General features: G+C 46.1%; 1 protein-coding gene across 4 annotated transcripts in view; it reads left to right on the top strand.

Annotated features, from left to right (window-relative positions):
* ZRANB1 (zinc finger RANBP2-type containing 1) overlaps window positions 1–13,565 on the top strand; it is a 74,408-nt gene that overhangs the window by 39,119 nt on the left and 21,724 nt on the right. For all 4 annotated transcript variants that reach the window (XM_070752522.1, XM_070752524.1, XM_070752523.1 and 1 more), the window contains one exon: window positions 7,381–7,452. In XM_070752522.1, coding sequence (XP_070608623.1) covers window positions 7,381–7,452 — 72 coding nt within the window. The remainder of the gene's footprint in view (window positions 1–7,380; window positions 7,453–13,565) is intronic.

The raw sequence follows: 13,565 nt of genomic DNA, 5'->3' as shown, positions 1-13,565 counted from the left end.
GTTAGCCTTCTCCATGTCCCATCAGCCAGGCAATGCCTTCTGGCGCAGCCTAGGGAAAGAGCTTCCTCTATGGTAGCCTCAGCCCTTTGGAATCAACTCTCCAGAGATTTGTACTGCCCCCATTCTCTTGGCCTTTCGCAAGGTTTTAAAAATTCACCTTTGCTAGCAGGCTTCGGGTCGTTGAATGTTAACACCTTGCTCCGGCCGATGATGTGGATGTATAGAGGCTGTCTGGGCAGAGCGTCACAACTGCTCCTTCAGGATGGAACAGAAATCTGGGACTTCGAACTTGCAAGCAGATTGGTTGAGCGGGACCACTATAGATCACTCAGAGTGCTGCCTGTACCCGGATCTGTTCAAAGCCCTCTCCCATCGAACACCTATCTTCCCAGGTTCTCCAGATTCGTAGTACCAGGAGTGGAAGGGACCAATGCTCTACATAGTCCATAGTCACAGGGTCTGCTGTATGTCTTCTCTCCCTCTTATTCCAAGGGTGATATGGAAACTGCTGGTAGAGAGGGTGGAAGTTCTGCTAGTTGACTCTCATTGGCCCAGATGTTCTTGGTATGCGGATCTGGTGAGCCCATTGGTGACTTGCCCCTGGAGGATTCCAGACCACAGGATATCACTCAGCCAGGAGCAGTGCTCCATCCAGACCCCCAATGCTTGCAATTGGCTGTGTGGCACTTGAAAGGGATATCCTGAGGAAGGACAGGTTTTCCATAAGGGTGATGCACACCATCCAGTCTTTCAGACGAGCATCCACCAATTGCATCTGTAATGCTAGTTCGTTGGCATTTTGTCGGTTTTGTTCCAAATACAATATCATTCCAATATCTGCATCGCACAGGTCCTGGATTTCTTACAGGAAGGTTTGGACAGGGATTTATCTCAAAACACTCTCCGGAGGCAGGCAGATACCCTATCCATAGTCTTACTATTTGATGGTCTTCAATCTCTATCTCATCATCCTAGGGTCCGCAGTTTCCTCAAAGGAGCTTCTAATCTAAAACCTCCAGTTGTGCATCGTTATCCATCCTGGGATCTTACTCTGGTCTTGCAGGCTCTCTCAGTTCACTCTGATTTATGCATTTTCCATCCCAACAGGATGGTTTTTTTATCCTTTCTTTATTCTGAAGGTCAATTCATGGTTCCATAGGGACCAAGAGTTGATTTTGCCTGACTTCTGCCCTAATCCTGTTCACCATCAAGAGAAACAATGGCATACCTTGGATATCAGGAGTGCTCTTCATAGGTATATTAAAAGGACAGTCACTTTTTGGAGATCTGAATCTTATTCGTGTCTTTTCAGACAACACTGAAGGGGAAGAGTTTCATCTATTATTTTATTTATTTTATTATTTTATTATTTCAATTTCTAGGCCGCCCTTCTCCGCAGACTAAGGGCGGCTTACAACATAAAGATAAATACATAAGATAAAACAGTAGAAATTGAAGATTAAAACTAAGCCAGTTTAAAAACTAAGTCCATTAAACATGCTAAAATCAGTTAACAATCTAAAAACACCTATTCATTAAAATCATTCAATCACATTCATCCCTATCTCTATCATAATGTGGGCTGGGGCAGAGGGTCTATATTCAACAGCCCCAAGCCTGCCGACAAAGATGTGTCTTCAGCATTTCCCGAAAGGCCAGGAATGTGAAAGCAGTGCAAATCTCATGGGGGAGTTCATCTGTTCATCTTCAACAGTGGGTTGCTGGCTGAAAGCTTGCATTGCAAAGGCCTATGAAATCAGGGCTACTCCATTACCAGGCTGCATAACTGCTCATTCAACAAGGAGTGCAGCCACTACAGCGGCTTGGGCCATGCAAGATTCCAATGAGGATATCACCATAATCTTTCATTAGATACTATCGGCTGGATTCCTCTGCATCCACATAGGCATCGTTTGACAGGAGGGTACTGCAGAGGGTTCACCCCACTTTGGGGATCTGGACCAGCCTTTTTCCGCCCTTGAAACATGAATGGAAGTTTGTTAAATGAGGGTCACCTGCTTTTTCGTGTAGGATTTCCTCCTCCTCCTCCTCCTTATCCATAATTATAGATGGATATCTAATATTTTTTATGTATACTATAAATAGGCTTACAATTAAACAAAATATTCAAAACAGACTTTCTAAATTATTCTCATTGATTTTTAACCTCCAAATAACTTAATCAAAGTTACACTTTTATCATTTACAGTGACCCCTCGAGTTTCGCGATCTCGAGCTTCGCGAAACGCTATATCGCGATTTTTCCCACCCGATGACGTCACTCTCTTCCTTCCTTTCTCATCTTTCTTTCTCTCTCTCTTTCTCTATCTTGCTTCTTCCTCTCTCACACTCTCTTCCTCCCTCTCTCATCTCTTTCTTTCCTTCTCTCTCTTTCTCTATCTCTCCCCCTCTTGCTGGCGGGCGGCGGGCGGCGGACGGGTGGGCGAGCGGGGGCATCAGCGAGGAGCCGGGGTTTCCCCTTTGCGTGGGCGGTGGGGAAACCCTGATCTTCGTCTGCTCGCTGCTGCTGCGGCCGCCCAGCAGCTGATCTGCTCGGCAGCAGCAGCGAGGAGCCGAATCGGGCTTTCCCCTTTGCATGGGCGGCGGGGAAACCCGGATCTTCGTCTGCTCGCTGCTGCAGACGAAGATCCGGGTTTCCCCGCCGCCCACGCAAAGGGGAAAGCCCGATTCGGCTCCTCGCTGCTGCCGCCGAGCAGATCAGCTGCTGGGCGGCCGCAGCAGCAGCGAGCAGACGAAGATCCGGGTTTCCCCGCCGCCCACGCAAACTCCACCATCTGCGCATGCGCGGCCATGGAAAAAGGGCGCGCATGCGCAGATGGTGTTTTTACTTCCACAACCCTACATCGCGAAAAATCGATTATCGCGAGGGGTCTTGGAACGGAACCCTCGCGATAATCGAGGGATCACTGTATTTCATAGCCCATGACTATCAGCTGTCAGGTTCTCTCATTTAGGGATTTAGTTGCAGTTGATTTCTTACAAATCAAGACATGGTAAGCTTTACTGGAAGAAGATTAAGAGTCTGATAAGATAATTGAACATCACTAATTAATAGAGAAGATATCTTGATATAGAAACTGATTCAGATGTTTCTACCCATTTCCCTATGCTTTCTGCTGATCAAATTAAGATTGGAATTATTTTTTCATATAACTTCCCTGAAGCTGTAACATCTCTACATTATTTTCTACATTAGACACCATACTGAGTTGACTTTCTCTCCCCCCACCTCCCCAGTCCTTCACATCAATAAATGGTCTTATGACTATAAAGATACCCATCATAGCTTTATAGTCAATTTAGGATTCACACAACAGTTTTTAATAAGTTAAAAAAGAACAGACTAGGCTATCAGTTGTACTCAAGTTCATATCCTTTGCAGCATCTCCATAGTGGATGGAACTAAACTCCAAGAATAAGATGACACCGCCCCTTCAGCTAATGAGGACCGAGTCTGTCAAATTGTATATCTTTGTCCTCCTGCCTTAATTTTTCCTCTTTGACTCAATCCTCAATCAGAATAGGACGCGTGTTTTTTCAGCTCCATTCTTGAGATATTACTGTATTGGTCATTGAGATCTTCAACAGTGAGTTTTCTCCCCAGCGGACTGTCCTATCATCTGTAATCGCTGAGTTGAGTGTGGCATAAGGCTTCGGCGGTAGCCATTAGCCAAGCCCCAGATGAGGGCCACCTGTCTGTAGCGAGTTATCTCATATTAGACTGAGGAGCGTTGCTCCTTGTCATTGCTCCGACTGTCTCAGGCTGCAGGCTCTTAGATAGGGCTGCTCCTGGCCAGCGCATCAACAGATGAGCCACTCTGCTTTTCCTGCCTCTAGCTGTGGCCATTTTGAGTGTGACACAGTTCGATGTGGCCATTTTGTTTTTGCATTGGCTACATTTTGAGGAGGTGGCCATTTTGAGAGTCTCTGCTCCTCTAATAGCGGCCATTTGGATTGCTTCTTGTCAACCTTAAGGCAATGGTCATTTTGAAGGCTTGTCACTCAGCTAAATAGCCTGTAGGCCAGTGGTTCTCAACCTGGGGGTCGGGACCCCTTTGGGGGTCAAATGACCGTTTCACAGGGGTCCCCTAAGACCATGGGAAAAGACAAATTTCCCATGGTGTTAGGAACTAAAGCTTCTATTCTGGCGCCTTTTACAATCCAATCAGACGTTAACAGTGGGGGCGTCCCTCTGCCAATCAGCTTAAGGTTCTGTTGGGAGAATTGCGCTAGACTTACGGTTGGGGGTCACTACAACATGAGGAGCTCTATTAAGGGGTTGCGGCATTAGAAAGTTTGAGAACCACTGCTCTAGGCCATCTGTTTCAGGTGGTAGCTTGTCATCAGGCCTTATAGCTGTGCAGTTGCACTAGAATGGCAGAGTAGAGCAGAAGGAAGCATAAAAGCCCTCTGCCAGGAGGCAAAGGGAGCCAGAGATCTCATACTCCCAAGATCTGGCTAGCTCCTCTTCCCATAAGGAGAGGAACCTCCAGCCACCTCCCTCTCATGCCACTGAAGCCCTCAGGGTTTCCAAGGTGGCACAGAAGGATGAAATTTGTAGGGCCAAGGCGCTGGATAAAATATGCACAAAGTACAGCTGTGGCGACCTAGAGCCTTAGGTTGATTATTCAGGCGCTTGTGACTCAGTGGCCACGAGTACTTTAATAGCTTACAATTAAAGAATTAAAAAGAAAACAAAGGGGAATATAACCATCTGAAAGATCAACTTCATAAAACAAAAATAACAAAGGGATTTTAAAAACCCAAAGAGGGTTTAGGCACCGTCCTAACCATCCCAGGGTATCTATATGCTTGCCTCTCTCTCGTTTCAAGCTGGCTCACTAGATCTAGCAGAGAGAGTTGTGCTGGGGTTCATATTTCATATTTCATATTTTTGGACTCAAGAGTCCTACCTTTTCTGTGGCAGTTCCTGTTCTATGGAACAGCAATCCCTAGACATTGGAACAGTACCACCCCTGTTAGTCCTTCCTAAGACTCCAAAGATCAAGCTATTTTCCCAGACATTTGGGCCAGGCGGTTAGGTAAGTTTTGCTGCTGATTTAGCTTTTCACAATTGAAATTTATTGTTTTATCTTGAGTTTGTCATGGGCTTTGGCTGGAGCTATTGCTTTTAGTGCTTGTGAACTATCCAGAGTCACTATGGTGAGATGAATGATCATATAAATAATTTAAATCAACAGATAAATCCACAGCTTGTCATGCTTTCTAATTTAATTATTATTTTGCAAGCAAATGTTTTTTTCGCCAGTATCCCATTGACTAGGAAGTACATATAAGGCACTGTGACAACTCAAGGTATAACAAATAAAATATATCTGTAAAGTTAGTTATTTAGAAAATGCCCCCTCCCTCATGCATGCTCTTCTATCAGTTGTTTTTTAATCCTGCTCTTTATTGGAGTTCTTGTTTGTTATTCCATGTAGATTGAGATAACGAGAACTACTTTCATTTGGAACTTTTCTTCAGGTATTCCATGGCAAGCCCAATCTCAGGAACTTATTTTTCCCCTCAGTTCAACAGAGCCTAAACAGGCATTCTATTTGAAACCTGCATTATGACTAAAGCAAGCATTTCATTTTTGTGCTTTTAGATTATTTGTAAAAAGTAATTTCATCAATATAAACTCATTATGTTTGAATTATATATTTTTGTTGCAAAAGAGTTTTTGGAGGAGGCTTTGAATGCAGAATACCTCTTGTCTCCAATTCTACAATTATACTTAATTTGTTCTGATTCATTGGAGTATGTAATGCAAAACAATTTGGCTACACTACTAAGTGAAAATAATTATTTTTGGTGCATCTCTTTTGTTATGTTGGGTGGGCCAAGAAAAGGGAGCAAGAATAATGTTACTTGAATTAATAAGAAGACTTTTCTAGTGAGTGTCTTAATAGAATTTTCAAGCCTACTTTCCTAAACTCATTTTGTCTAGAAGATCTAATTAACAGGATTGTATTATTTATTATGTTTGCTGCACAAATATGTTACTATTTCATAGGAATCATATAAATTAAAAACTACTTTTAATTAGTTTACTCCATCAAACTCCTCTATAATCTTATATAATTGGAATGGAAAAATATATTTACTATTCAATGCATAACATGAATTCAGGTAGGACAAATGGTAAAGTTTGGGATTATTTTATAATGCATAACTAATAAATATGATTTCAGCTTACATATTAAAGACTTATATTTTTCACCTTTAACAAATAACATTTGTACATAGATTTATACAAAAATCTTGCATTGTCAAATTCAGTTGTACATGATGTTGTTCAGTAAATATATAGCCTGAGTAGATTTAGCAAGAAATATTTTAAGTTTATAGAGAAGTAATTTGTTAGGTTTTGAAACTGCCATTTTAAAAGGAATAATCAAGACACTATCTCTTTTATAGCAATAATGCAATCTTTTACAAGATGCATTTTAGGGCCAGCAGAAAAAATTAGATTTAATTTAATTTAAATTATATATATTACCCATATGTTTTATATTTTTAAAAAGTCATATTAAAATACATTATTGGAAATAACTTCAGAAGGTCTTAGATCCGTGATGATGAACATATGGCATGGGTGCCACAAGTGGCATGCAGAGCCATATCTGCTGGCATGCGAGCCATTGCCCTAGCTCAGTTCCAATGTGCATGTGTGTGCCGGGTAGCTGATTTTTGGCTTGCACAAAAGCTCTTGGAAGGCATTTTTGGCTTCCAGAGAGTCTCCGGGGGGGGATGGGGGAGGGCCTTTTTACCCTCCCCCACCCCCAGTGAAGCCTTTGGAGCCTGGGGAGGGTGAAACACGAGCCTACTGGGTCCACCAGAAGTTGGGAAATAGGCCATTTCCAGCTTCCGGAGGGCCTCCGGGGGATGGGGAAAGCTGTTTTTGCCCTCCCCAGGCATTGAATTATGGGTGTGGGCACTCGCACATGCGTGATAGTCTGCACACACACTCTTTCGGCACCAGGAGAAAAAAAGGTTTGCCATCACTGTCTTAGGTTCTTTCCTCCAGGGCTCTGCGCCTTTAAAACCTTATGTTCTGCAACTTTGCTTTACATTTTAGTCATTATTGAGTTCATTACTTGTATTATTTGCTGTTGGTTCACAATAAGATTTTATATACATATTGAGAACTATTGCATTGATACCTCAGGTATCACTTGATGAGTTTAGATACGAAAGAAAAACAACCACATGAACAAATGAGAATGTTCTGAAGAGCTTGTTCTGAAAAGTGTTCATCATATTGTGTGAAGCAGTTTTTAAAGTAGAAAAAGTTGTACATTTAAATGAATTGTTACGGTCAAATGTGTAACAATCGAATGTACTCCTTTACAGATATTGAAGATTTGCCGCCAACAGTTCAAGAAAAGCTTTTCGATGAAGTACTTGATAGGGATGTTCAAAAAGGTAAATATGGTGTATAATATATATTTTACCCAATACGATATTATTAAGTTGACTGTATTTTGAAATTTGCTTTGGAAAAGCTATCACCTGAGGTTTATGGCATAATAATTAACAGAAGAGTAGAACTATTAAAGAACACCAGAGCAGAACTAAATATAAATATACAAATTGCATATGTACGTGACGGGAATAAATTGATGTTATTTTCTTTGATGTATTATCAGAAAGGTATAATTGGCAATATAATTCACTAAATGTCAAAGTTCCAAGTAATATATTCCATTTAATAAGAACTCTGAGGCAGGCAATTACTCGAAGAACGTTTTATTGGGACATATCAAATTGGCACGTTTCTGGCAGAAAACCAGCTTTAACTTCCCGCCAGCTTTACACCCAATTAAAAGTAAAACTTTTTCACACACACCCGAGTCTTCAGTCACACGGTCAAATCAGCATGCAGTTCAGTTGCTTGGTGACCTCAGTCTCCACCTTTCAAACACTTGCACCAATGTCCTTAATTCCCAGGGGAAATAATTTTATTTAGGCTACAACTCAGAGGTGAGATTCAGCTGGTTCAGATCAGTTTGGGCAAACTAGTTGTTAAAATTTTGTGCAGTTTGGAGAACTGGCTAATCGCACCACTGCCTAGCCCTGCCCACCCGCCCCTCCCAGTCACTCCTTATATCGCCTTAGCCATGGCATAGCAGCTGCCCTCTTGCTCTCTCGCTTGCTAGCTTGCTTTCCTCGACCATATGGTTCCTGCGGTCCAGCCCACTTACCTGCTTTCAACCTGACCTTCCATGTGGCCTCGCTCTCTGCCAAGCTTTCCTTCATCATTCTCCCCTGCTTTCCATATGGCCCAGCTACCTGCCTGCCTGGTGAGCTTTCCTTTGCCTCTTTGCTGGTGTGAACGGCCTGATGCTGCTGCCTCTTTGCCATCACGAACGGTCTGCCACTGCAGTCTTTTTGCCGATGCAAATGGCCTGCAGCCGCTGCCTCTATGCCGGCACAAATGGCTTGCTGACACTGCCTCTTTGCCAGCCTGAACGGCCTGCTGCCTCTGCCTCTTTGCTATAAGTGACATCAAGTTGGCCATGCCCACTCAAGCACAATAGCCCCCACCACTCTCACCTCATCATTAGAAAGAACCGGTTATTAAATTAATTGAATCCCACAACTGCTACAACCCCCCAATTATCTCTCCACCCCACACTGCCCCCTTTGCTCCATCAGACTATGTTAGTACTGAAGATAAACCTCCCTAAAGAAAACTACAAAAAAGAAACTCGACAGCATTGACACGAAGTTTACCCCCAAAGGGTAAGGCCCTGGTTCCCAATGTGGGGCCCATGCCCCACAGCGGGGCAATTTGATTTTTAATAGAGCAATTGGAACCTTGTTTAAACCAAGTTAATGGCCTTTTCAGGTTTCCTCCACGTGAGTAGGAGTTCACTTTTTGAATAGTAAGACTTATATTTCGGGGTTGAGGGGATGGCACGAGGATTTTAGAGATGCTTAGAACTGTTCCCTCTAACCTGCACTATGTGTTATAGCCCAGGAGATTTGAGATCTCCATGCAAGAATTTTCAATTCTGGCACAGAGGCCTCAAATCTCCCCCCCCCCCCCGGCAGATTCTATGCCAGTAGCGGGAAAAACTTCAAAGGTGTGAAGAAGGAAGCTCAGCTTTCGGTCTCGCAACATTTTTCTGAGGATTTTAGAGATGCTTAGCACTGTTCCCTCTAACCTGCACTAAGCGCTATAGCGCAGGAGATTTGAGATCTTCGTATAAGAATTTTCAATTCTGGCGCAGAGGTCTCAAATCCCCCCCCCCGCAGATTCTATGCCAGTAGCGGGAAAAACCTCAAAGACGCGAAGAAGGAAGCTCAGCTTTCGGTCTTGCAACATTTTTCTGAAGGCGGGAAGAGCAAAAAGTTGCGAGTTCGGAAGCTGAGCTTCCTTTGGCTTCAGCGGCGGCAGCTGAGCTTTGCAGCTCTTGGGAAGGGCTTGGGCCTGAGGTGGGCCTGCAGGGGTAGCGGGGCCGGGCAGCTCTGGAGGGTGCGGGGCAGCAGGGTGGGCCATGAAGGTGGTGCCACCAAGCGGGCATCAAGTGGGAGGGCACCAGCAGCAGCGGCACTGGGCAGTAGATGCGGGGCGCGGCGGGGCAGGCGGCTGCGAGCGTGAGCTCCAGGGCGGAGGCACCGATGGCGGCAGCTGGACGTGCTGCTGGACGCCGTATATGCTGACGCTGTGCTGGGCATGGGCGTGGGACTGGCATCTCCGTCCCGGCCCACCCAGCGGACCAGTGCCAGCCCCGTGCAAATGACCAGCGCAGCGCCAGCAATGTACGGTGTCGGTGCCTCTGTCCTGGAGCTCCTGCTTGCAGCCGGCCGCCCCACAGCTACTGCCCGGTGCCCGGCGCCCTTCTGCTCCTACTTCATTCCCTGCTTGGCGGCTCAGACACTATACTTTTCCGCCCACACTGAAAAAAAATTAGAGGGAAAATTGATGCTTAGGTGGGGCATGGGCAAAAAAAAGATTGGGAACTATTCGTCTAAGGGTTTTTTTTAGTTTTATGAAAGGGACAAATAAAAATAGAAAAAATGTTAATAATACATAATTAGGAATTATTTGTAAAACCATAGAAACTTGACTAATTTGGAGACAATTTCTTTTTATGCAAGGCTGGAATTGGCTCAGACCTTTACAGTTGTCAAACTGTATATCATGGTTGTACTATTAAAATGATTTTAATGATGTAGAAGTTTAAGGTACAAGATAGGGGCAGCATACAAATCCAATTAATAAATTAATAGGTATGTTTTTTCCTTGCTATCTAGGAGAGAATTAACTGATCAGCTAGGTAGCTATAGATACCTAGAATAGTTATGAGTAAAATGATAATTATCCTCTTAAAATTGTGAAAGCCATTCTAATGTCTTTCCAAAAAACCTCTCAGCAAAACTAAGGTGGCTTTTCAATTTTGGGTTTTACTATTTTCATTCCATAGAGTAGTAGCTAGATATTGGAATCAACAGGTGCTTTTTAGGGATCAACAGGCACTTTCTAGGGAAAGTAAAGCAAAGCTGATGCAATAATACATACAGTAGTGCAAAATAATGAGCAAGTGAGCATCATTCATTTAGTTGGCAATTGATTTCCCCCCACAATTTCTGCTCTTTAGGAACTTTAGAATAGAAGAATTTTAAGTTGGGTTAAAATTTTATTGGAGTTTCCAATTCCTTATTTATTTAGAATAATGTTCTCATCAAATAAATATGTACAGTAATAGGGGAAAGAGGGGCTTCTCCAATGCACTTGCAAGGAGAGTCCAGGATGGGTAATTCTCAATCTGATTGGTCGGGACTGAGTTTAATTTAAATATTAGGGAGTCACCGCCCCCTTAGCCCTCCAGTCTAAAAACTCAGTCGCAGTAAAAGGGACTTTGAGTTTGTTCTCCTTTCCTTTTTTGTTTTACAAAATGAGTTTTATTAATAAAATGTACTAATATATTTTTTTCTCTCTTGCTTTTGTCTTTCAGGTGCAGCAGGGGGACTGGATTTCCTCGGGCAGCCAGGGTTTAAACCTCCAGAGGGTTTGCTCTGCCAGCTGCTGCTCCTCTGTGATTCTCCCCACATTGTGAAAAGGGCCTGTGGGAGACAGAGAGAGCCCCCGGGCTGTCTGCTTCCGTGGCAGCGCCCGGTAGCCGAGGGGGTGACTGACGCCTCGGGGGGGTCCGCCCCTCCCGGCGCGAATAGGTCACAGGCCGCCTGTCACTTCGGACAGGGGCCTCCATGAAGGGCTTTACAAGCGCCCCCCCCCCCCACCGCTCCGCGCTGTCTTGATTAGCGCTACGAACCCGACTGCCAGCTGAGAGGAGCGATCGGCATCGGCGAGGCCTCAGTGGGGGAGCCGACGAAAGAGAAGCCGGAGGGCAGGAGAGCTTGGCTTCCCGCCCATTTCCATGGCAACGGCCCGGCGGCCATCTTGGGAGGCTGCAATGAGCCGAACGGCCCCTGACGCGCCCAATTGTATCCAGGGTTGCCGGGGCAACGGCCCGGTGGCCATTTTGAAGGCACATCGGCCGAGAGAGCTGCTTCGCGCCCAAATGTATCAAGAGTTGCCATAGCAGCAGGCCGTTATTGCTCTCGCCAGGCTGCCCCCTCCCCAGCGCCGGTGAGGGGCGTTTCCCATTGGCTCAGCTTCTGAGGGCCTATTTCTGTTACAAAGACACGCAGGCGCTTTGCTGCCCTGTCCTCGTGTCTCTTGTCGGTGGTGTGTGAGCAGAGTCGTTTCTTCACCCTCGCAGATTGCTAATTGTGAGTTTTTTTGAATCCATGGCTGATCAAACGGCCCAGGCCGGGGAGGAGGCCGGTGCCAACAGGCCCAGTACCCCCAAGGAGAGGGCTTCCAAGTCCAAATCCAAATCCTCCCAGGGGGCTTCGCTCAGAGAAGCGGAGAAGCGCATCAAAGCACTTGAAAAACAGCTTGAGGCCTCCCAGAGATCTTCTGCATCTACTGCTCAGCCTTTAGGTGCCATTCCCCCGCCAGCCTCCCCCATTTTCACCTCAGGGGTTGTAGGCTCGGCCTCTGAAAGGGATTGGTCACCAGAGAGGCCTTTCCAATCCTCCATTTCTCCCAGGCCAGAGGCCCTCGCATTTGGAAAACAAGCTACGTGGCCCTGCACATTCGCTGCTCCACAGCCTATCCATCCACAAGGTGGGCAGTCACAAGCAGCCACATTCACCCCCACGGTAGCTGGATTACGCACTGCGCAGGATGCCTGGCAGAGTATGCCCCAGGCCCTGCAGGACTTAATTGTTAGTGCATATACTCAGGGGCAGGCTAGTGTGGCTCAGCAACAGCAGCTACCAGCAGATCCTGCTCCACCTAGGTTCAGGGACCCCTGGATAGCTCCAGCCACTCAATCCATGCTGGAGTCCAAAGATGATGATGAATTTTCCAGGGATGAGTTCAGCGAGGCGGAGGAGGACTTATCCGGAGATGAACAACCACCTGAACTGCCTGCATTGCCCGGTTTGTTCAAATCCTCCCTCTTCAGGACTTTGCTGAACAAGGCAAAAATGACCATTGACCAGGCGGGAGAAGGAGGTCAGGGAGCTCCTTCGGCTCTGGGTCAGCCGGCAGGGGGCCTGTTTGTGTTTCCACAGCAGGAGACTGTCAATGTCCCATCATCCCACTTGTTCCTAGAGACAGTACAGCGCCCATGGGAGAACCCTGCGACACCCCAGGGCCCGTCTAACCTGGACAAGCGCTTCTACACCTTTGACCAGGCCATGGAGGATCTCTTAGATCTACCCATAGTGGACAAACCAGTAACCGGTCTGGTCTCGAATGCCCTTGTTCCTTCGGAGTCTCAAGAAGGATTAAGGGCTGAGGACAAGAGGGCGGACAATGTCATTCGCAGGACTCATCAGATGTCAGCTTGGGCTGTAAGGGCCGCTTCTGCGGCCTCTTTCTTTAATCGAGCTACGCTCCTCTGGATAAAAGACATCCAGTCCAGAGTTGATCCCCAAGATGCGAGGCTGCGCCAGGACCTGAACAAACTGCTGGCGGCCACAGAGTTTTCCGCTGACGCAACAGTTAATGCCGCTAAGTTCGCGTCCAGAGCAATGGCCTCGTCGGTCGCCTCCCGCAGACTCATCTGGTTGAGGAATTGGCAGGCCGATGTCAAATCAAAATGGGCCCTTGCTTCTTCACCGTTCAAGGGCAAGAAGCTCTTTGGAGAGATCTTGGACGACGTATTGGTGGAGGACAGGGACAAGAAAAAGGTCATGCCCAACTCCAACAAAAAGCAAGGAAGGCGCTTTGCCCCCTACCAACGGAGGCAGCCCTTTCGGAATGACCTCACCTCGGCCAATAACCAGAGGTCGAGGTCCTACTTTCCAGGATCCTTTGGCCAGGGTTCCTTTCGTTCGGACAGGAACCAGCATTTTGATCGCGGATCCTTCCAGGGCCGCCGCCCGTTTAGAGGTTCCGGCAGGGGATTCAGGAAAACCAAATGACTCTCCTATGGACATTCCTTTGGGCGGCCGGCTAATCCATTTCTCAGACGTCTGGACAAACACCTCATCGGACCCATGGGCGACTGCCA

This window comes from Erythrolamprus reginae, chromosome 5, assembly GCF_031021105.1.
Source record: "Erythrolamprus reginae isolate rEryReg1 chromosome 5, rEryReg1.hap1, whole genome shotgun sequence".
Lineage (NCBI taxonomy): Eukaryota > Metazoa > Chordata > Lepidosauria > Squamata > Dipsadidae > Erythrolamprus > Erythrolamprus reginae.
This window is presented reverse-complemented; position numbering and strand designations above follow the sequence as displayed.